General features: G+C 41.2%; 1 protein-coding gene across 2 annotated transcripts in view; it reads right to left on the reverse strand.

The window, feature by feature from the left end:
- Positions 1–17,513, reverse strand: part of LOC137623263 (probable tRNA (uracil-O(2)-)-methyltransferase) — an 88,353-nt gene extending 70,840 nt beyond the window's left edge. For both annotated transcript variants that reach the window (XM_068354023.1, XM_068354024.1), the window contains exons 1-4: positions 17,495–17,513; positions 15,421–15,513; positions 15,124–15,164; positions 1,005–1,587 (exon numbers count right to left, since the gene is read on the reverse strand). In XM_068354023.1, the coding sequence (XP_068210124.1) occupies positions 1,005–1,575 (571 nt within the window). In that variant the 5' untranslated portion in view covers positions 1,576–1,587; positions 15,124–15,164; positions 15,421–15,513; positions 17,495–17,513. The remainder of the gene's footprint in view (positions 1–1,004; positions 1,588–15,123; positions 15,165–15,420; positions 15,514–17,494) is intronic.
- Between the last annotated feature and the right edge of the window lie 5,697 nt (positions 17,514–23,210).

Here is a 23,210-nt window from a genome sequence, read left to right on the forward strand (position 1 = left end):
ACAACAAAGCCCAAGGGTAGATTCCTTCCTTAGGATTCATCTTCATTTTTGTAATAAGGCCATGCTAGCAAGGGAAAGACAGCAAGCAGTGATTCTGTCCAAAAGGAACAAGGTGGAATTAGCAGGTTACACAGATAACCATCTCAAAGCTGCTGTTAATGGAAATGATTCAAAACCTTTGTCTTCCTTAAAAACCTTACAACAGACGATCTGTCAAGGCAGTGGTAGGTCAGCAGCCTGTCAGGTGAGCAGGGATTTCCCCCCTCCCAGCAGTAACAACCATCACCTTGTTAAGTTTTAATAGCCGTATCCAACTTTGCTGAAAGCATACTCCAATTAAAGGACAAGGGTTTGTATTCGAGTAAGAACAAATATTGGTTTGAGTTAAATTTCTATAGAACACCAAAATTCTTCATTAAGGGTTTGCACCTAATAAAGTTCATAATCTAAATGTTTGTTCATAATGTGAGGATTATAAAAACAAATGTATGGATTGTGCTGAAAAATAGGTGTTGTTTTTGAGTAATAAATGGAACAATAAGACTAACGGAATAAAAGAATTTTAAAGATAACAACAGATGGTAAAATGAAGAGAAAATATTATCACAAATTACCAGGAGTCTAGACATATTAAAGGACCCCACCTTTCTAAGTGTACTAAATACCGTATTAAACACATCAGCATTATGAAAAAAACAGGGAAAATATTCTCTTAATTACTAAAATGCATAATTGGCCAATATATCAGACACAAAGAACAACAGCCTTTATCATCATTATTAGCCAAGCTACAAACATAGTTAGAAAAGTAGATGCTACAAGATTAATGGCCCCAATAGGGAACACAGCCCAAATGCAGAAAAGAAATGGAGAGGTAAAGAATGGACAATAAGAAAAAAATATATACAAATATATCAAGCCAATAGCTATGTTAAACATACATATAATAAATAAGCTAGAAAATATGACTTAACTCAACCTGTTCAACAGAAAAGCATTCTTACCTAGTAAAACCAGCTCCAATTGAGGGGCAAATTTTTGCAATTGTTTGGGATAAATTTTCCGTATAACAGCAATGGCTATCTTCTTGTAAGAAGACAGCTCATGCCAGGGTATGCTCATTTCACTCTTTGCCAGCGTAACATTTGATTTAAATTCAGAACATGGCTCATCCTCACCCAAATGATTATCTGGAGGTTGAGTTTGCAAAGAACAGTCTTTAGTATCTTCATAAGGAAATATGAAGCCCTTATCTTGTAGAAGTCTTCTTAGGTGTTCAATTTGCTGTAAATCTAGTTGATTATTACTAAAACAGACCGTTTTGTCACACTCAAGGTTATCAGTACCACATTTCAAAGGCATTTCATTGGGTCTTACATCTCGAGACATTCTATCGATAAACACTGAAGCAATGTCATCACTATACGAATCTTCGTTGCAAAAACCAATAGTTATATTAGAGGAACCACATACTTTGCGATTCAGAATGTGCGACTTCTCTGTGTATATTTTTACAGCACCCCAGAAATGTTCTCTACCTCCTGAGATGGGGGATTCTTCTATTAAAGTTTCCATATCAACTCAGTTCTGTGAAGAAAATTAAAAAAATATGAAGGCAAGGCTACCTTAAAGGCACAGTTCACCTGAAACATACATAATATCAACTAAATAGCAAAAATTTTGAAAGTAATTTGTATTTTTCCCAACTATACAAACCTGAGATCTTTAATAGGAGGAAGAATTTCAGTGAAGCTGAAACAGCTATTGAGCTTTCTAATAAGGTAATGGTACAAAGACTGTTAGTAAAAATACAAATTACATTTTATAATTTGGATATGCTCCGACATGTGTACAAACCTTCGCCCTTTAATAGGAAGCTCATCCAAGGATGGAGGAAGTCCCTAAAACTAATCTGGCTAGTTTACTTACCTGAGAAATGTCAATGAACTTCGGTCTTGGAGAAGAGCAAACGTGATGATTGCTGGCAACCTCCTAACAACCTGAACATGATGTTACACGTATCAGGCAAGATCCCTACCAGGATACCGGTAGGTGATCACTACATAACCAACTTACAACCATAAGAATATGGTGCCATTAGAGAAATGGGTTGCATTTATTTCATTCATCCTCCTCCTAATCTCAGAGGATAGGGGATACTTTGATGAAAAAACTTGACTGAAAAGAAGAGTTACTCTGTTCTAAGGCTTTCCTGTGTATTGCCTCCACTCCAGAATATAACAGAGAGACTGCTTCACCCCAAGAGTGGAAAAAAGAAGATGAGAACGGACAGACATTCTACCTCTCCTAGACTTATGTTGCAATCGCTTTCTTATAATAACAAATTTGGAAGTACTGTACAGTAATTTATATTTTTCCTAGCAATACAAACCTGGAGCTCTTTACTTAGGAGTATTATTTCGGCGAAAGCTGAAACCAGCCGATAAACTTTTTGTCAGGGTGTAACTACCCACCGCTAGTTAGCAGAGGGGGAGAGGAGGAAAGTTAACCCTCCCGCTCACGCCAGCACTAGCGACTAACCATCACTTTTGTAATTGCGGCAGGACTTTCAGGGGGTTGGTGCTGGCGGGTCAGTATATGTAAAGATCTCCAGGTTTGTACTGCTATGAAAAATACAAATTACAGTACTTCCAAATTTGTTATTTGTTCCGGTGCAAAAATACAAACCTTACGCTCTTTACTTAGGAGACTCACCTTTAGGTGGGTGGAAGTCCAAACCAACTGACTGGCAACTGTTCAGAGACAGACTCTGTATAGTGATACCTTGAGGGATCCTGCACCACGTTATCCTCGTAGAATAATGACTGGGCAATCATTTCTGGAGAATAAGGAATTAATCTGTTGGAACATACATCGTAGCTATTCGGGCCGTGCTCTCTACTAATGTATATTTCTTCCTCCCTCTGATAGAAGGATTGGGACATAACACATATATACATGTATATGAGGTTGTCCAAAGAGCGTGAAACTCACCCACAGAAGAATGAGGTCAGCTGTGCAGAGTTCCCTGAATGCTGCACCCCAAGAGGTAAAGATGAAGTAGAAAGTGGCTAGTCACTGCCACATTTATCCTAGACTTACTTCGTGGGTAACCTCCGCCCTCGAACTTCTGATACTTGTCCCACAAGGGAGCTGAGGTATTTAGATCACGTTATGAGCAACCACCACAGGACCTTTTGAGAATGTGTCTAGGTTCCTGTGGGTTATGTCTTGCAGGTAACAGGAGATGAACATTGTTTGATGTTTCCACCTGCCTGCTTGCAGTACCTGCTGAACAGAAAAATTCTTTGGAATGCCAGGGAAGTATTACTCCCCTAACAACATGGGCACGGGGACATCTACCTGTCGTCGAGGCGTCTGACGCCCATGCCCTTTCTATTAATCGTCTGATCCAAGAGGAGATCGAGATCTTCGTGATTCTCCTCTTGGTCTTCCCCATGCTTTAGAACAGCTTGGTGGTCTGGGGTCGAGTTCTTCTCATCCTTATGATATAACCTCATCGTCCTTACAGGGCTTAGTAATGGTCGATCAGTATCCTCTGTTACCAATCGGAGACTCCCAATCCAAAAGGCCCCGAATCTAGGATTTGTTAAGAACGGATTTAAGGTCTGCAACAAACTCAGGGGTGAAACTGAGTGTGACTTGCCACCATCCCCCTGAATGGGCGATGTCAAATGGAAGACCTTGTAGCTCGCTGACTCTTCCTGCAGAAGTCAGGGCCAAAAGAAAAATTACAAATTTTAAGTAATTTGTATTTTTCCAAACAGTACTTACCTCAAACTACTTTCTTAGGAGTATCTGGGATCTCCTCCCATCCGAACAGAGTTTTGTGTAGTTTACCCTAAACCCATTTTCTATGAGGGGTAACCTCAGGCGGAGTGATACGCGCCCTGAGGCTAACCCCGTGTCAGAGAGCATGCCTACTCAGGTCTCGACCTCCAGTAAGTTCTTGATAGCTAAGGTCTCTAAGGATACCAGGGGACACTCGGGGAAGGCAGGGTGGGCCATTACCCGAAAGTAGTTTGAGGTAAGTACTGTTAGGAAAAATACAAATCACTTTCCCTGTGTGTGTATGTGTCTCGTAGTGCTTCTCCTACATCATGGAGCATCCTCGCCATTGTCTTGAGCCTATGGCCGGCAAATCGTGTTTAGCGTTCCTCTCGAAACCCGAAGTTGACCCGCACTCCTTGTGTTCCTCGTGCAGGGGCAGCGTGTGTTCCCCTTCCGCCACGTGTCCGGAGTGCGAGTCGTGGAATGAGGTGCAGTGGGTGCAGTATAGCACTAAAAAGAAGAAGGCGACGAAGAAGTCGCCTAAGAAGCCGATCGTCCCTTCCTCTCTTGCTTCGACGGGCGTCTCGTCGGACCGAGCTTCCCTTCCAACCTCCCCTACCCAGAGTAGGGAACGAGATAAGTCCGTTGCGGGGAAGAGGCTTGACTTGGAGGCTCATAAGGGGCTCCTTTCTGTGAACGTAAGAAACTGACAACATTCCAAGAAGGTGGTCTAACTTTTGACAGAGGGTAAGAACGCTCAAAGTTCCGTATGAGGAGTGAAAATTCCGTCAAGGAGGAAATGTTAACTCAATTCAGTTCGAAGACAATGTTCCACAGTGAACGAAAGCCTTTCCCACCGACACTGAGTGAGTCCCCCCCCCTTCCCTGAGGAACAGTAAAAATTCTGCTACGGCTGGAATATTAGCACTGAGATGAGAGATACTCCCTCCGTAATCTCCACCACAAAAGACGGACTACTTCGCCTGCTACACAACAGACGACGAGTCCTGGAGGTATCTTGCCATGCGCCTAGCATCCGGCTTCTCTTGCGAGTAGTTGCTGGATAGCCTCCATATGTGAAGACATAGCGATGGCATCGCTTGGTCTGAGTAACTCAGGAAGTGGAGGGAGCTCTCTCGGTGCCTCTATGAGCAGATGTAGAAGGTCTGGAACCATTCTACATGCTGCCACAGCAGATCTAAGAGGGTCAGTGCTAGATCTGCAATGCCCTTACCCTGTTCAATTACCTCCTTACTAGGCAGGAGGAAAGGAACGCATGGACGTCCATTTTATCCCACAGGTGTTGAAAAGCGTCCTGCAAGAACACTTGTGGTACCGGTACTGGTGAAAAGTTCACTGACAGTTCCAGTTTAGGGACGTCGTGGACAGCTCAAATGCCCATTCGGAGACAACTATCTGACTACTCCTGCTCAGATTGTTCACCCGCACATTCTTCTTGCGCGGGATGAAGAGTGCTGTTAAGGCTACCAAATTCCCTTCCTTCCACCTGAGGATTTTCACAGCTAGCAAGCATAGGTGCTGTAACAAGGTCTCTCCTTGTTTGTTTAAGTGGGACACTACTTTAGTCTTGATGCTCATCAGCACTACATAATGCCCTGAAGGGGGTTAATGGAAGCACTTGAGGGTCAGGCAGGCTGTCCTCATTTCCCAAAGGTTGTGTCACCACCTTTTGATTCGAACCAAAGTCCGGATGCCGTCAGGTGTAACAGATGACACACCCCCACCCCCCCCCTTCTTTTTAATGCGTCTATAAAGACCTTATCCAGGGGAGGAGAGAGATCCACTCCTCTGAGGAGATTGGTGTCTAGCACCCACCAACTCAGGTCTCTCTTCTGTTCAGGTCCCACTTGTACTAGGGTACTTAAGGACAGTGGAGCCAGCCGTGGTGCACTAACTTCTCGAGGAATGTTAGATGCCCTAACCGTTTTGACACTGGTGCTAGCAGTTTGATTCTCAGGAGAAAGCTCTATCGGTACTTTATCCCCTGACAGAAAGCCTTACCTAGTATGGTCTTGACCAAAGGGGGGACAGTCTGAAGATAGTCAGTCTGTGAAGGGGAGGCTACCTGCCATCCCTCTTCGCAAGGGTGAGTGTTGGCAAGGTGAGGGTTAGTACGGTGCGTTGGCAAGGGGAGGGTTAGCAAGGTGCGTTGGCTTGGACACCTCTTCCCGTTTGTCCTGCTGGGAGCGTATGCTCGCGAGGTAAGAGCTGCAAAAACAGAGCCTTTAAGCTCTTAAATGTAATTGCTATCTGCGTGCACTTGCAAGGGGCGAGTCCATGATTGTGTGGCAAAACTGGGAGAGCGCGCTCCTTCCAGTTTGCCCAACCGCAAGATGAGAACTGGAATTGTGCACTGGTTTATGCGCTTTTCCTAGTTCTCATGGGCAACAGATCTACCCCTATGTGCCTTTCTCAGCTCGCCCAGGTACCGTGACCTAGGACTCGGCTTTATACCGGATCATGCTTCTTGTGTTTGCGGTTCTTGATTTACAGACTCGCCCAAGAGAGCATTCAGTGTAGCAGAAGTGGAGTGCCTCTCTTAGTCAGGCAAACGAGCTTCTCCGCCCACTTTACTCGGTGAATTTGAGAGCAACATCATGCAAGATTTCCTAGTGAAACTAGTGTGTATTAATGCCCGAGTAAGATGAACCAGGGTATTTTCCTACAAACTGTCTCCCGCAGCAGCCTGGTGAGTAGCATTATGCGCTCCTCCCAGAGGAGCAGCATTCGTTCATAACAGGCCATTAAGACTGTCGGAGACAGGTTGTGCCAGTACCTGTGAGGAAAAATTCCTCCCCATCATTGATGGAAAGGGCTCTGAGCTACTTGGGCAACCAATAACTTGGTATTGTCTATATTAATCCCCCCCCCCCCCCAATGTTAGCCAGTTCCATCGAGTGGAACAAGCGACCTAGACCTTCTAGCGCAAAGTCATCTTCCTCGGTTCTTCGCGAGGGGTCTAGAGATAGCATAGCAAGTAACATCTCAAGCTGATGTCAAGAAGTGCAACAGTTTACAGACACCTGCTATGAAGGGGGGCTGGAATTAACTCCAACTGCCACCAACACAATGGGGGTTGGCCGAGTAAGTACAATAAAATCGGTAAACCAGGGTAGTCAGTACTCCTTAGCGGAAGAAGTTACTACAACGAATCTCCTAGTGGGCAAGAGACCGGTCGGTAACGACTGAACACACACAACTACTTCGGAAAGTTAAGATTGAGATGTACAGTATCTCCAATCTATTGTTGGGCAGGTAATGTATGCACTACAAACCCCTAACTTTCATTACTGAGACCTCCTCCTTTCTATGAAAGATGAAAACGTTTGTATTTCTTCGTCTCCGACTGGCAAAACTAGAATAAGTTTCGAATTTCCCCTTTCAGGAAACCGATTCACTTACGTGATGTTTCTGGTCTCACTATTATTATTTGTGAATTGAGACCTCCGATCGAAAGTTAGGAAGGACTGCCTGGTTACGGGAAGGAAAAAGAGTATTGCAAAACCTGGTTTACCGTAAGGAATACAGTATAGCCATCAACACTAATGATTTATTAGAACGGTGGCCTAATTGTAAGATGGTCTATATTCCTAATCTGTAGCAAGATTGCTTGGCCGCATATGCGTATGTCCGTCTGCGGCTGTGCAAGCGTACCCTCTTTGCCTCCGGGTAAACATTACAACGAGTTTGAGACAGCTTGAGGGAACAATGTATGTGCAAGGAATCGCAACATTATTGCCAAAGGAATCTGATCATCGACTAGCTGTAGTATGTGTACAACAACACATACAGCTAATCTAACGATTATAATTCCGTTGTTTGCCTGCCTTGTGGATGAGATTTGCTAACGTTCATACATGTAACGAGAAGCTGACAAAATTGTCTGGTAGCCTTGTGGGCTTCTTAATGTTCATAAACGTAATGAAAAGCCGACAACATTTGTCTGGCCACCCTGTGTACGGAGCTTGCTCTAGTTCGTAAACGTGAACAGAAACTAACAATCTTGGGACTACAGGCTTAAGATTATAACCTTGTATACAAGGGTATAATCATAAGCTCTCCATTTCGTCGGACAACAAAGTCAAAGAAAATAACACAGAAGGATTATAATTCAAGAAACTTGATGTCTAACGAGAACTCGTTGTGTTCAGGGACACACCGACACATGCGGCAGACTCAAGCCATCGGTAGTAAATCGTAATGTGGCAATACCCTGAAGTTTTGTCTTGGTGAGAGCACATGCGCCACAAGTGTTCGTTTCAGCCTTTTACAGAATTTTACCAAACGTCTCTAGTCATGTAAAACTTCTCTAGGCTGAGAGATACCATGCAAAAACAAATTCTTGCATGAAGGGTTTGTTGTCCCAGATAGCTTTCGTACAGGGTTGCCAGCGAATGCTGGCAAGCATTTGTAAACATTGGCGAGAGCTCGCAAACGCTTACGAGAATCAGTGAACCACATCTGCTACTATCAAACGCTGGCGAGCGCCCACAAAACGCTGGCAATCGCCCATGAATGCCAGCCAGAGTCCGTGAACGAGAATATAAAAAGCGCCAGCAATCTCCTTTCCAGCTAGAACCAGTAGCGTGCACTACTCTAGCTTTGGTAAGGAGGGATCACAAACTCGCTACGGGTACTAAGGCAAGGATTTCATGAAACCTCGCCGCGGGCAAACCTGGCGAGGAGAGACTCTCGCTCGCACGAAGCGAGAGTCTCTCGCGAGATGAGGGTATCGCGTGCAGCTAGAGTCATGCGCAAGATGAGGGTATAGCGTGCAGCTAGAGTCATGCATAAGGGGGTCTCACACGCAGCGAGAGTCTGGCGCGAGGCGAGTGTTTCGCACACAGCGAGAGTCTGGCACGAGGCAAGGGTCCAGTGCGCAGCTAGCACGAAGCAAGGATCTCGCGCGGTGCGAGGGTCTCGCGCGAAGCGAGTCTTGCACAAAGCGAGAAATCCCTCACCTCCTCTTAGTACTCCTAACTCCCCCAAAGAGAACGAAAAAGGCTGTGTTGGACTTGATCAGTTGTTTCTCTCTCGTTAGCGTTAGAAACTATGAGGCGCAGGTCCAAAAGAGCTCGGCCTCACAGAGCTTTATTGTGCCCAAAAGCACGATGTGGCAATAACCCCGAAGAGTTAAGACCTACAAGACTCGTTGAGGGGGAAGGAGGTGGCCGCAAGCGGTCGGCAGTCTTCACCATCTGCAGCAAATAGGCCTATCCCAGAGGGAAAGTGCAACGAGACTCGTTTCGTACCCTAAGGGTACAACTCAGGAGGAAATCTCTCTTCTCGCAAGCTGGAAGAGAGATCAACACCTCTTCCGATGGCGCATCGCCTCGTGTACGAGGGAGCTGCCACTCAGAAGGAAGTGATGGAGAAGATCTTTCTTCTCACAAGAGAGAGAGAATTGATCACCTCCTCTTACCTACGGTGCATCGCCTCGCGTACGAGGGAGCTACCACTCAGAAAGGAGTGTTGGAGAAGATCTCTCCTCTCACAAGAAAGGATTGATCAATTCTTCCTTCCTATGGAGCATAGTCTCGCGGACAAGGGAGCTGCCGTTCATAAGGGAGTGTTGGCGAAGATCTACTCTCTCGCAAAAGAGGATGATCAACACCTCCTTCCTGTGGTGTATCACCTCGCGGGAGAGGGAGCTGCCGTTCAGAAGGCCGTTGGAGAAGATCTCTCCTCCCACAAAAGAGAAAATCGACCAATTCCTCCCTCCTATGGCGCATCACCTCACAGACGAGGGAGGTGCCGCTCGGAAGGGCAACAGCAACCCGCACAGCCTCGGAACGAAGCCGAAAATAGTTCCCGAGACCTGTGGTCCCGTGACAAGTCACTCCAAGGGGTTCCTGTCAGCTACTGCTCGTGGCCGCCGGCTGAAGCAGAGCGAACTGGGTGAGCAGCAGAGGTAGAGGCCTCCCTTGCCCGGGGAACCCGTGAAAGGAAGGCAGCTCAAAGGGAAATCTAATAAACATTAGGCCAATTGCTTTTAGCCATAACCGGTTAAAAGGGTGTTGTCGGAAGAGAGACTACGTCTTTACTCTACCGAGCCGAAATAAAAAGTCACAGTTAGTTGCTAGTGCTGGAGTGAGCGGGAGGGTTAACCAACCCCGCTCCCCGCCTCTGCTAACTAGCGGTGGGTAATTACACCCTAACAAAAAGTTTATCGGCTGGTTTCAGCTTTCGCCGAAATAATACTCCTAAGTAAAGAGCAGAAGGTTTGTATTTTGCACCGGAACAACAAGATTTTACTTGTTCTGTGAGGGAGTTAGGCTTGCATCATGTCTTGAGTGTCTACCACAGTACCAAAGATTAGGTTATCCAGGAACCTGAGGGAAAACTCCTGTGGGTAGTGGGCAGCAATGGTTGTGTTTTGCACTAGACTCCTACTTTAAGGACAAGCACCGTTGACAGATTTTTTTTCCCATAGGTTAGGGTAGATCTAATATCCCTGACTTCATGCACTCAAACTAAGATGGTCCCTCTGGAATCTCCTTAGATCAACATGATAGAAGGTGCATGAAACAGAAGAAACTCGATCTTCAACTAATCCCTTTTGGAGCGGGAAAGAAAGTCTCTGGTGCTCCGCAAGGGGACCCGAGGTCTATAAGAAAAGTCACTGTGTCCTCGCAGGACAGAGGAGAGGGTCATCCAGCAGCCCACTTGTAAGCAAGAGATGGAAAAGTTGTGCCAGACTAGAACCTGACCCTTGGACACAAAGTTCATAACAAGGAAGAGGAAGGCCTACGTTGTGGATGACCCACAACAAAGGAAATATCAAGGCTGAGGTTCCTGCATAGTCTAGGGGTCAAATCCTATTTAATGCCCAGTTGAGGGTACTGAAGAGTTCACTTTGGAGATCTAAGGACTCAATTGGCATCCCTAAGGACTTGAGTTTCAGGAGAGGGAAGACCTTTCAAAGCTACTCCTGAGGCCAGGATGATCCTCCGAAAGGGAAAAGGTCCAAGCTTTTCAGTCGAGATATAGCTATGATCCTCAGAAGGGAAAAGGTCCAAGCTCTTCAGTCTGAGATGTAGCTAAAGAGTGAGTAACAGCCTTTTACCATAGAGACTGAGTGGAGCTTCCTGGGCACAGGAAGATGAAGAGAACTGCAATTCAATGCAGGGAGTTTCCACCCAGTATCTCTTCTACGATGCCACTAGCCGAAGTTAGTTCTACCGGTACTTCAAAATGAAACATCAGAAAATCTGGATGACACCTAATGTGGGGCACTTGGGAACCATCCAGTACAGTACTATACCCTGAAACAAAAATCATCTATAGCCTGTCGATTAATCTGTAAACCACTAAAGTGAGTGGAAAGGCAAAGGTATCTAGAGGTAACTGGTGTTGAAAGGTGACCCAAATGCCTCTGAAGTCCCTGGAACTGGGAAGCACCTTACTGGAAGGTGATCAAGAACTGGAGAGCAGTATACGGGAAGTTTTGGATCAACCGAGAGGTGACCGGGTCCTTTGATGGTAATACTGTACCCGAAGTATAAGAAGCCTTTTTGTCACACACAAAAGTAAGGAATCACTGATCCTACTCCGCAGCTGAGAGAATTAAGTGTGTCTGGTCGAATATTCATCTTGTTCTAATGGATCTTGTGTACAGTTTAATACATTGTCATCAGCCAAGTTGTATACCTACTTGCCCTATCACAAAGGGTCTGTAAAACAGCAACTCTTTGCTTGTAGATGTAAGTCATAAAGGTGTAGTTGTTCTTCAATGTTAACAGGTGACTTATCAAACCCGTAAAGATGATGGCAATAGTGCTGCTTGATTTCTAGTAGGTTGGAAAGCAAGTGTTTCTCTTCTGTGAACCACTTCCCTGAGGTGTTCATGTATTCCAGGTGTGCCAAGCCCCCCTTGGATTAATCTGTGAACAGCCAAATCTCTAGAAGTGAGGTTCAAGAGGAACTCTCCTTGAGGAGATATCTTCAATCAGCCACCAAGCCAAATCTTCTGATGTTTCCTATTTTACTGAAACCAAATTGATGGGAACCTCTGGCTGCTTACCAGTGATGCTTTCAGTAATCCTAGAGCGATCATTGGTGTGGGAGCCCACGTAAAACAAATTCCCCAATGCTGTTGGAAGTCTTACAACAGGTTGTTACTGTTTCGCAGGAAGTTCTTGGTAGTCATAGAGCAACTGTGCTACTTCCCTCCATTGGCTAAAAAGAATGTTATCAGCATAACCTGGTTCTCTTTTCATGCCTGCCCATGTGGCTGGTTATTGATTGAACATGATTCTCAAATTGTGGCTAAAGGAAGTAAACTGTTTTCGTTCTGGGGCACTGCCCCTTGGGAAGAGACAGAACAAGTTAATTGTCCAGAAAACCCAAAGAGGTGAGACTCAGTCAAACAGATACCAAAAAGGTAAACGTGAACGCTCAAAGTAATATACTGTACAGTCTGAAGTTCTGGCTTTGAATTGAAGACCAAACCTAAGAGGATGAAGAGATAAACTAATTCTGATGGACTGAAGGATGTGTACCTCAATTTATATATCCTTCAAGTTTACTAAGCAGGGGAAGTCTTCTTCCTAATGCCAGAACATACAATATCTGAGTTGACTGTACAGTCATAGAGAACCTTCTGGAAGACTAAGCGCATTCTTTTCCCTCAAGTTCTTTTGGGATTCAAGGTGACTGCAGTGTCAGAATTGTCCTTACCTTCCGCCTGTTTTAGGAATGTCGAGCTCGAGGCAAGTATAGTATATGACTCCACCCAACCAAAAGTCTAACAAAAAGCTGCTTGGTTGATTCTGGAAGTGGCTTCCATGGTTGGCAACTCTGGGCATGAGAACCACGTGATCCGGTGCCAGAGTCTTGCATCAGATCCCTGTTATCAGCCCTGTAATCTCTGATTTGATGGACAGTGGTAGTGGAATCATCAAAGTGTCTTGGGAATGCCCTGAAGATGGAAAGTGACAATAGCGGCTGCCAACACCCTGACCCACAGTGCTTATGCTCGGTCTTGTATAAAACCTAGCGCTGGTAAAAGGAGTGTGAGCTAGTAAACCCTAAAAACCCTTCCTGGGACTGAGTTCTGGGACAGTACTACTCCTCCTACGTCTCATGAGAATCGGCCCGATTGGTTGCACTGTGCTTCTGCTAAGGAGTAGGTCTTTCCCTCAGCGGTAAAGTATCGGCATGTACTACTACTTCTCAGTCTCCCCAAGAGAGAGAGAAGCCAAACATTCACTTACAAAAAAATGCAATGGCCCCCTTTATCCATAACGGTGGTGCTAGTTTGTTCTCGCAAGAACTGAGCACAGGTATCGGGTGTGTGAGCTCCTGTACCGTGTGCCTATCTGTCTACTAAGGGATGGGAACGTTCCCTAAATGTATTCTCTTACCTTGAGAACAAGACAAGACCATACTAAATTTAGTATTACTTTCTCAAGAATGTTCTTGGTATCACCGTGTCTAGTCACAGTTACACGACTCTTATCGATTGGTCTTCTTGAACTTCTTTAATACAGCACCTATAAATTTTATCAAAGAATCCTTCCTCCTCTAGGAAACTCCCAAATGGCACCCAGAAAGTATCCCCTATGTTGAAGAGAATGTGGCATCTCAGTGCTTGTAAAAGTCCAGAGATTGGATTTGAGAAGTCATATGTTCTAAGCCCTAATGCACAATCAAGTTGGAACACCTTAGCTTCTGGGAAAACTTAACCATTGATCAGTTTGACCAATCAACGACTGAGTTTCTCCAAAAGATCTTGGTTGATGAGCAGTATTGATCACTTCGGAGATCTCGAGCTAGAAAGCATACCAGAAACGTCTTAAGGCATCAGAGAGACAAGGGTTGCTGCCCGCATCCAGACTGGTAGAAGGAGCATGAGCTCCTGTACCTCGAACTGGAAACACTTTGCACGGGTTGGGTTATGGTACTGTACTGCTCCTCCAATGAAATCATGTGACCGCTTCCTCCTTCTCTAAGGGCAGTATGAACACTGAAGAGACAGGTAACAGATACAAGTGAACTCGAAGGTAAATATCACCTGAAGTTGAGATAGTGTGGTTACAATTCTGTGGTTCCTGATCATGCGATTTCCAATCCTCTAGTTCTAGATCACAGCAGCTGATGCATGATTCCCAACTATGGCTGCTGATGATATGATTCCTGATAGCAGAACATGGTCAATTCCATGGGGAACGATAATCGTGGAGAACAAGGAGACTTGCTGGGAGTAAACACTCAGAACGCTTTTGTGAAGATAAAACACTTAAGGGAAAACTCAAGGAAATCTTGGAGCTCATGAATCGAAGATCTCATAGCCTGTACAAGCGATGAAAACAATAATGGGTTCCTCTTCAGACGGTATTGTTTTGTATGTACTGGGAACTCTCAAACAAAGCAGATGCCAGATGTTCTGCGACCAGAAAGTCACATTAGTACAGATGTGAAGAGTTAAATTGCATAGGGTCCGACAAAGGCAGTGGATGCATAAACCATGTACTGAACTAAAATACATTTTCCGGGGAGGGAAACATTTCAAGATATGTAACCTCTCACCTCACATACAAGCCAAGAATGTATGAGGGTCATCCTTCCAAGTAGATGCATTCCCAGTATGTACCGTTCCTCCAACACGTACGTGGGCGAGAGTACATTTCAAGTACAAACTGTCTCTCCTTTGCGTACGCAAGGAGAGATTGGTTGGGTGTTCTTGTTCCATGGCTGGGCGAAGTACTAGATATGTTCCCGGTATGTACCGTCCCTCCCAGGCATATGCGTGGAGAGTTCGGCGGAGTGTTCTCTTCATGCTAAGACTGCTCAAGTGGTAATGGAGAGAGTTTGGATACCAGAGATTATCTGCAATGTTGAAATTGTGTTATTGGTAACCCATTGCTTAAGTGGATATTTATGTTAATGGAATTTGTGCACTTAGTTGATCGTGCATGTGGAATCATTTCTCATATGGGTGGAATACTGTTGCACTGGAGGCAACTGAACTGAGATTTAAAGGTAGACAAATCTTTTCCCTCAACCCCATCTACATTGGGAAAATGTTCATTACTGGTAAAGATATAGGTGCTTAATTATTCTGAAAACCATACTTTGATATTACTCTATGAAGCAAAACTGAGCACTCAATGACATGGGAAATTTTCAACCAAAACACCGAACATAAACTAAAATCCTTCTAAATCTTTTCTCTTCCATTTCATTCTAAATCTTTTCAATAACTTTAAGACCTAATCTCTCCTTTTGTTGTTAATAATAGGTAATCTGCATAAGGGAGATTTCCTTTTTACTATAAGAACAAGAACATACACACTGCATTCTACCTACCTCTTGAATTTCAGTTTATGTTGTTAATTCTTTTTGCAGTACTGAAAAAAATAAAAGGAAAACTAGTTTTAAGATTTGTTTTTCAAATTACATTTGGCCTAAACAATTAACGTACTGTACTGTATTCCAAATATATCAATATTGAGCGAGGAAAAGATAATGCTATTCTTAACATATAACTTCTCATCATAAACAACAATTATTTCAAAACAAGGATGGCTTCAAACACTTACATAATTCATTCACAAAAAATTCAGTTCTAATCTTAGATGCCTTAAAAGTAGTTTTGCTACAAACCTTTTCTACGACCCACTTCCCATCCTCTAAAGCGCGACCTATTATTTGACTAATGCGTTCAGGGTCGGTTTCTTCAGCATGCTGCTCAAAGCCCTTAAAGATAAAAAGAAATTCTAAATTACAATATGCACACATCTGCATCCCCAACAATATTCAACTACAGGCTGATAAATTTACTCAATTGGTCAATTAAGTGTAGCACCACATGTCAAATAATTTGTGAAAGACATGTTAATAATCTGTCATACCACTCATATACAGCACCAAAATAATAATTCTTGCAGAAAAAGAAGGTTCAGCAAAGAATTCTATTAATAGGTTCAGACAATTTAAATTTTATCCTTAATGTGAATGCTAGACATTAAATTAAACAGAAGCCAACACATCATTGAGATTTAGTCTTAAGGTACACAGGCTTGAGTCTTAGTCGTATGATAAGCTCAAAATACTACCGTCCAAGGGGGGATTGCAGGGGGTCATAGTCATCCCACGGTTGCATTGGTAAGAAGGTAAGAATATGATTCCTAGGTTAAGTTAGGTATGGAACCTTAAGTTAGGTGGTATTCTTGTGTTTGTTTCCCTTTATAATGTGGTTTTTCAGTCATAACAATAGGAATTAGAAAAACATTTAAAATTTGTATACGAGTTTCCTTCAATTATTTGCATCAGATTAGTTTGAAGTATCAAAATGAATGTTCCTATAGTGAATATTTACCCACATTTTAAATACTGAACCGGTCCGTCCCAACCAACTAGAAGTATCAAACAAAGTACCAATAATTATTTTCATCAGGATTATTGTAGCATAATAAATATTTAGGTAAAGTTTTACAAGTCTACAGGGTATCATTTCGAACAGAAAATATATGTTTTCCTGTAGCAAATAATATGATTTAACCGAATTCGACCTTCATTTCAACCGCAAACAGACAGAACAACCAGTTCGACTAACTTCTAGTAGCCAAAATGATTGTTGTTGTTGCGGTTGAAAGGACGGTGAAAACCGGTTAAATCACGTTATTTACTAGAAGAAAACATATTTTTTGTTAAAATGTTTAAATATAATGACTCTTGTTCTGCCGCGGGCTCGCTTCGCTCGCTAGAAAACAAGAACATCAAGCTCGTTCGTACTGGCAAGCGGTAATGTTGAGCTGCGCATGCTAACATTAACAATGTTACACTAACATTAGCAACACTAAATATAATGGTTCTTGTTCTGCCACTGGCTTATTATACATCCAAGAAGGTAATGTATAGAGAAGAAAAAGCTTGTTTTACCATTATACACCATCTCCTCAGTGTTTTCCCCACCAAAAACTTTGAGTTCCCACTGGGGTCCCTCATTATTGTTGGATATAGTTATATATATATTTCTGAAACTATTCATTTGCGACGGGAACGAGTGTCATTTTCGAAGAGAGCGGAATTTTTTCTAAAGAAAAAAATAATTGTTTTCCTAGGTTACATTGCCCTGTAATACAGTACAATAATACCGAAAAAAAGTTTTTCCGCTAGGTTACATTACCCTGTAATAAACTATGGAGCCTTTGTCTATCAGTGGCCAGTTTGTCCCGTGGGAATTGAAAATGGACATCAACTAACCTAAACTTCCCCCCTAACCTAACCTATAAGCCGTGTCCTTCCCTACTAACCTATGGAGGGGGGGCTAATGCACCCTGCAACGCCCCTTACACTGCTGTATTCTAAGTTAGTCGTAATCATATATACAGGTGGCCACTATCATACACCCCTAAACTACAATAGAACCAATACATTATTTATCAAGCTTCAGTAAATATTGACCATTTTGCATACGCTGTCGTATCCTACACTCTGACCCTATACCCAACACAGAATACAGAATACAGCTCCACCTACTAGGGATAGTTATCCTCTCCCCGTTATTATTATTGTTAGGGGAAGGCTGCTACATGTTTGGGATGGTTACAGAACTTACAGTAAAAATAAAAACTTTCTCGAGATACACGTCAGAAATATATAATACAACTACAGTAAATGTATAAAATACGTAACCTCCTCATAAGTTTCATGAATTTAACGTTAAGTATCTTACCATTTAAATTTCTAGTTACCTGTCTTATGTGATATTTGTAATGACTCTGGGCGTTTTCAGGGAGTTTCTTACATTCTCTTAGTAAATACTTATACAATTGTTTGGACGTTACGTTGTTTACTCTCATCACGACAAAATATCCGGCGACAAATGCAAAGTTTGTTTACATTGTGAAATTACGCAAGACAGGTCGCAACACTCCACGATTTCATGACAAATATGTTGGGCCTCCTGTTATTTGTGAATTTTTATTTACAACTAAACATTACTAAGTTTTATTTTTTAAGTTAGTTTTTAATTTGTCCCGAGCGTTCACCTAACTCCGCTCAATGAATTTGCGGGCACTATCAAAAAATAGATGGGTGCAAATCTTCTAACTTTTTTACTGGCTGTCGACATATACAAATGTCTTTATGAAAATCTGTTTAACTTTTACAGGCTCAGATTAGGATACAAGGAAACCGGGGAGATCTTGGTCCTTGGATAGTAACCAAAGACCCTGTGAACATTGTGATGTCATACCACAGCAGGAGGGATACCACAATAGGCCCTCCTGCACCACCTACTAAAATGTAAGGTAGACAGGGATAAACAGCTGAGCTGCTGAGGGCCGACCTTCAAAATTCAAATGGACACCAATTCGCCACAAGCCCGGCAGACTGCAGCCACATTGGGAAAAGAAATTGTCGAAAACATATCACATTCTAGTTTGAAATTGGTTGGGTTAATACCTGGTTATCAGTGTTGGCAACCTATTGTGGTATATTTGGTATTTTTAAACTTCTTTCAGATTCATGCCCCAACGAGCTCCTTGCTAGGATTTTGCAAAATACCCACGTTTATATCTTGGTCTTTTAACTTTCCTAATTTGGAGCATTTCAGTAAATGTTCTTTACTGTCTTCTTCCTTGCATAGTTTACACATATCATCGTATTTTTTCCCTTAACTTTGCCTTTAGTTTGAGCATGTTTAACTTTGCCTTCATATAAGGATTGCCTTAACGTTAACAATTTCTATTGTACATGGCTGTGGCCCATTTCCTTCTATGAATCTCAATTTTTCATCCCTTTCTGTTTTATTCAGTAGTTTCATCTATCTTTTCCATTCATCTTTAGTTTCAGGGTGTTATCCCCTAATTTCTTATTTACTATATTTCCATTAAATATTTACATTATTAATGCTACTGCTGTAGTACTTTCTATAGGGGTTCTGCAACTGATCTTTAAATATCTCTGATTAATCTCTTTTCATGAGTGTATAATGTTATGGAAGAGCATTGTTTCCTTAATTCTGCAAAACACTGGCCATGTTCGTTTCTTCTACCATGTCCCAGTGTGGTTGTTCATGCATATTTCTTATTATCCTGTATTGAATGTTTTCTGGATCATTTATACCTTTATCTCTCATTTCATTACAGTTTTCGACATTAGCAAATATTGCTGGTAGAGAATAATAACTTCGAGTGATTATTTAGCTCATACCTCACCTCTATTCCGGTCTCTCTCGATTCTGAAGTTGGAGGACACCTACAAACTCTCCTTAATGAATTTGATGTTTCAAACACTTTCGCTGCATAAATATCCATCCATTAGGCAAAAAATAATTCAGGTACAATCAGCACACCAATATGGAACAAGAGACTCTAACTCAACTCTTCCCTTCGTACGTGTAAAGAAATGTGAAGTTTTATCTCTATCAGGGAGTTAAACAATGGAATACTCTGCCTGCTTATCTTAAGACATTGCTTAGCATTCGATATTTTTAAAAATAATATACTAATATGTTATTATCTGTGTACTAAGTTTTATTAGTAGACATTTCTTCATGACCTAACCACTCATGCAATAATGTTCTTAATTCTTATATTGTTTATTGCTTGTATACATTTGTAATTCTAGCATTTCTACAATATCAATGTTTAAATTCAAAATTTGCACTATTTTTTATTCCGCCCTTCTTTATTATACGAATATACAATTCCATTAATTTTTAGGCTAAAAATCTCATTTATATGTGTCTATGTGTATGTATATGTACATGTGTGTATATGTATGCATATGTATATACTTATGTATATATATAAATATGTTTTTGTCCAATAAACATTATTATTATTATTACATTTAGTTTATCTATATCAATATTTACTGTTTTAAAATTATTTTAATTGAAGATGTTATTTTGTTTGTATTATTGCCCGAAGAGCTCTGCTCCACATGGGCTTGGACCGAATTTTTTTTGTAAATATTTTGTATGTAAATATGTTTTTGTCCAATAAACATTATTATTATTATTATTATTATTATTATATAGACCTTGGCTGGTACTGTCCAAGTTTCATACGTTTTCTTACAAATTTCCTATGACATTTTTCTACATTTCTCCTGTCTCCGTATTTTCATATTACGCGACTCTGCTTTTCTTGTTGATATCTCGTTTCCATTATCAGATACTTATATTCCTTAATTTTACTTACTGGCATGCTCTTTGCTTTTGTTAATTTCTAAGATTTTTAGTGATTATGAACTTTTTCATGACCTCCAAACTATGACAATTACTTATTGCAGATTCTACTTTTTACTTCCCGTAGGAAAGATGATTTACAAACATCATGAATTAAATTCCAATATCCTTTATCAACATTATATTTTTTTCTTCTGATGTTATATTCGCTTTGTCACCCACTATACTGCATGGCTTGAGCCCAAATACTTTCTCTTCAGAAATCTTATTGTTTATTGTTCCCGCAGGACAGTTAACGACTGCAATACCTTTTTTTATTATTTGTTTCGCTATTAGGGTTTCTTTCCATCCTATTATTTTTCTAATCTCTTTAAGTTCTAGTCTAGCCTATCAAAGGACATATATACGATCTGAAAAAAAAAGAACCAAATATGTGCAGGATGTTGATTATTGCATTCGTATTTTCTCGAATATAATTAGTGTTTGTAATAAACATTGCACTTTAGTTATATTGCTACATTGCATTTAACACTTCATGTAAAGTTTTGACATACATTCCTACAGGATATGCATAACCCTACATATATTTTCATCATGTTACAATAAGCATTTCTATTTCCTATCTCATCTTATAATTTCCTTGTATATTGTGTATTTGCCTTTCAGGCTTCTGCCTCATGATTTGTCATCTTAGGTGTGGATTTTTTTCTGCCATGATCTCCTCTTTACTGTCTCTACGCGTTACTTTTCTCCTCGAAGGTTTTTTTCCGAGGGGGGGGGGGGGTTCTTTAAAATGTAATTCATTTTTCCTAATTATTTCTTTTTCTTGCCATTTTTAATCCTTTAAATTTGGTCACTTTTTCTTTGGCTACCTTCGGAGATTCTTTTATGTTAGTAGACTTTGATTCCATAACTTATTAATAGCCATCTTTTCTTTCCTTCAACATAATCCAGTTCATCTCGAGTAGAATTGTAGATATCCAAATACTCTCTTGATATCGTATAAGAAGTTATCAATTTATGTTTATACATTATAAGGCTACAAATATCTTTGTCATCTCTTAATATGATTTAATTGATTACTTGTTTCTTGTCCTTTTCAACTCTAGTCCAAGTTCCTTCACATCAATTAGCATTAGCAATTATAATGTTGGACTCTTGAAACAGTTTCTTTGTTGTTTTTTTACATTTCATACTTAACAACTCGTCATCCATTAAGACTACTTTTCATTCTACTTAAGTTGTTTGGCATTGTTCTTCTTTTACTAGTGTACAAGACCACTCATAAATCAGGGGTAAAATCTAGATATGCGCATACACAGATTAAACACTTTCCCAAAATTATAACCAGTCTCGCCAGGTTACAGATACTCCTCTCTCCCTGAACGAGGGACGGGGAGAGGCCAATAGTTATGCCTTGTTGTGCCAAGGAAGTAATAGAAACTTCTTGAGATCTGGATAAACCATGACATATGCTTGTACAATTTGCTGAAAAAAAAAAATCTTGAAATCATGGACACTTTTTGGAGAAATGAAATACGAAATACATTTTATTCTCAGTGAAAAAGAGTAGCCAAAAGATGTGTTAAACATGTTAAAAAGTTAAGTGGCCATAAAATGGCGAGAAACAAAATGAGGTAAAACAGAGAAAAACTAATTGCAAGAAAAAATAAACTCACGTGGTAAGATAAAAATTTCATGAGATGTTTAGCAATACTGTATGAAATAGGTACTCCAAGCTACACGATGAAATGCAAGCAAGTAAAGAAATGAATAGTAATTTAACAAAATTTGTATGGGAATTGCCACAAGAAATTGGTGGAAATATTCCTACAAAACACCAAGGAAAAAATACCAGGCAAGACCAAAATCATAAGAGAAATTATTGGCAACAAGGATAAAATCCAAGATTATTATTATTACTTTCCGTGTATCATACGGTCGTACACAGCAATGACATTTCTCAATTTTGTGTATAGATACTCTGTGTCTTTAATAAAGTTACTTGGTTGCACTGATCTCGCCTTTGAGTCACAACCTACTCTTGGCCCGTCACAGTTGAGCAAGAGATGGTGATAAGTTTTAGCTTTTTCAAAAAGATAAAAACAAGTATACATAGATAGGAGTGTTGATAACTAAAAGAATGTTTGGAAGTTTGAAAGACGTGCACGTGTTTAGGGGTATGGCTAACGGTATGTCTTATTTTTTGGTGGAAGGCAAATTAGTTGTAGCAAAAGAGTGGGGGAATAGAGTAGGTGGATGTAAAAGGGAGCTAGTGAGGGTTGAAGAGCTAATAAAACCGGTGGTAAAAAGTAAACATCACGAAAGGTTGAAAATGGCATATGACGAAGTGAAAGGAAGAGAAACTGGTAAATTAGAGGAGTGGAAGTTAGTAAAGAAAATTTTTTTGGGATTGCAAGTGATGTGTGGCAAGAAGTTTGTTGGAGGTAGCATGAGGAAGGGCAGTGAATGGTGAAATGGAGTGAAAGTAAAAGTGGAAGAGAAAAAGAGAGCTTTTGAAGAATGGCTGCAGAGTAATAGTGTAGAGAAGTATGGAAGATATAGAGAAAAATGTGGAAGTAAGTGAGGCAAAGAGGGCAGCTGACCAGAGGTGGGGTCATGGATTGGGTCATTCATATGAAGAGAATAAGAAATTTTGGAAAGAAATGAAGAGTAAGGAAGGCTGGTTCAAGAATTGGAGAGAGAGAGAGAGAGAGAGAGAGAGAGAGAGAGAGAGAGAGAGAGAGAGAGAGAGAGAGAGAGAGAGAGAGAGAGAGAAGATGGAAATGGAACGTTGTTAAAGGGAGAGGTGGCAAGAAAAAGGTGAGCGGAATATTTTGAAAGTTTACTGAATGTTGAGGATAATAGGGAGGCAGATATAATTGCTGTTGAGGTGCCAGTGATGGGAGATGAGAATGAGAGAGAGAAATTACAAGAGAGGAAGTGAGGAGAGCACTAGTGAAACGAGAGTAGGAAAAGCATCTGGTACGGATGGTGTGTGAGTCGAGATGTTAAAGGAAGGTGGTATGACTGTATTTGAATGGTTGGCGAGATTGTTTAATGTTTTGTGTTGTCAATGGTACCAGTAGATTGGGTTTGTGCGTGTATTGTACCACTATATAAGGATAAGGGAGTGTGCATGAGTGTTGTAATTCAAGGGGTATTAGTTTGGTGAGTGTGGTGGGAAAAGTGTATGGTAGAGTATTGATTAATAGGACTAAGGATAAAACAGAGAATGAAATCTTAGAAGTAC

The sequence above is a fragment of the Palaemon carinicauda genome, chromosome 30 (genome assembly GCF_036898095.1).
Source record: "Palaemon carinicauda isolate YSFRI2023 chromosome 30, ASM3689809v2, whole genome shotgun sequence".
Lineage (NCBI taxonomy): Eukaryota > Metazoa > Arthropoda > Malacostraca > Decapoda > Palaemonidae > Palaemon > Palaemon carinicauda.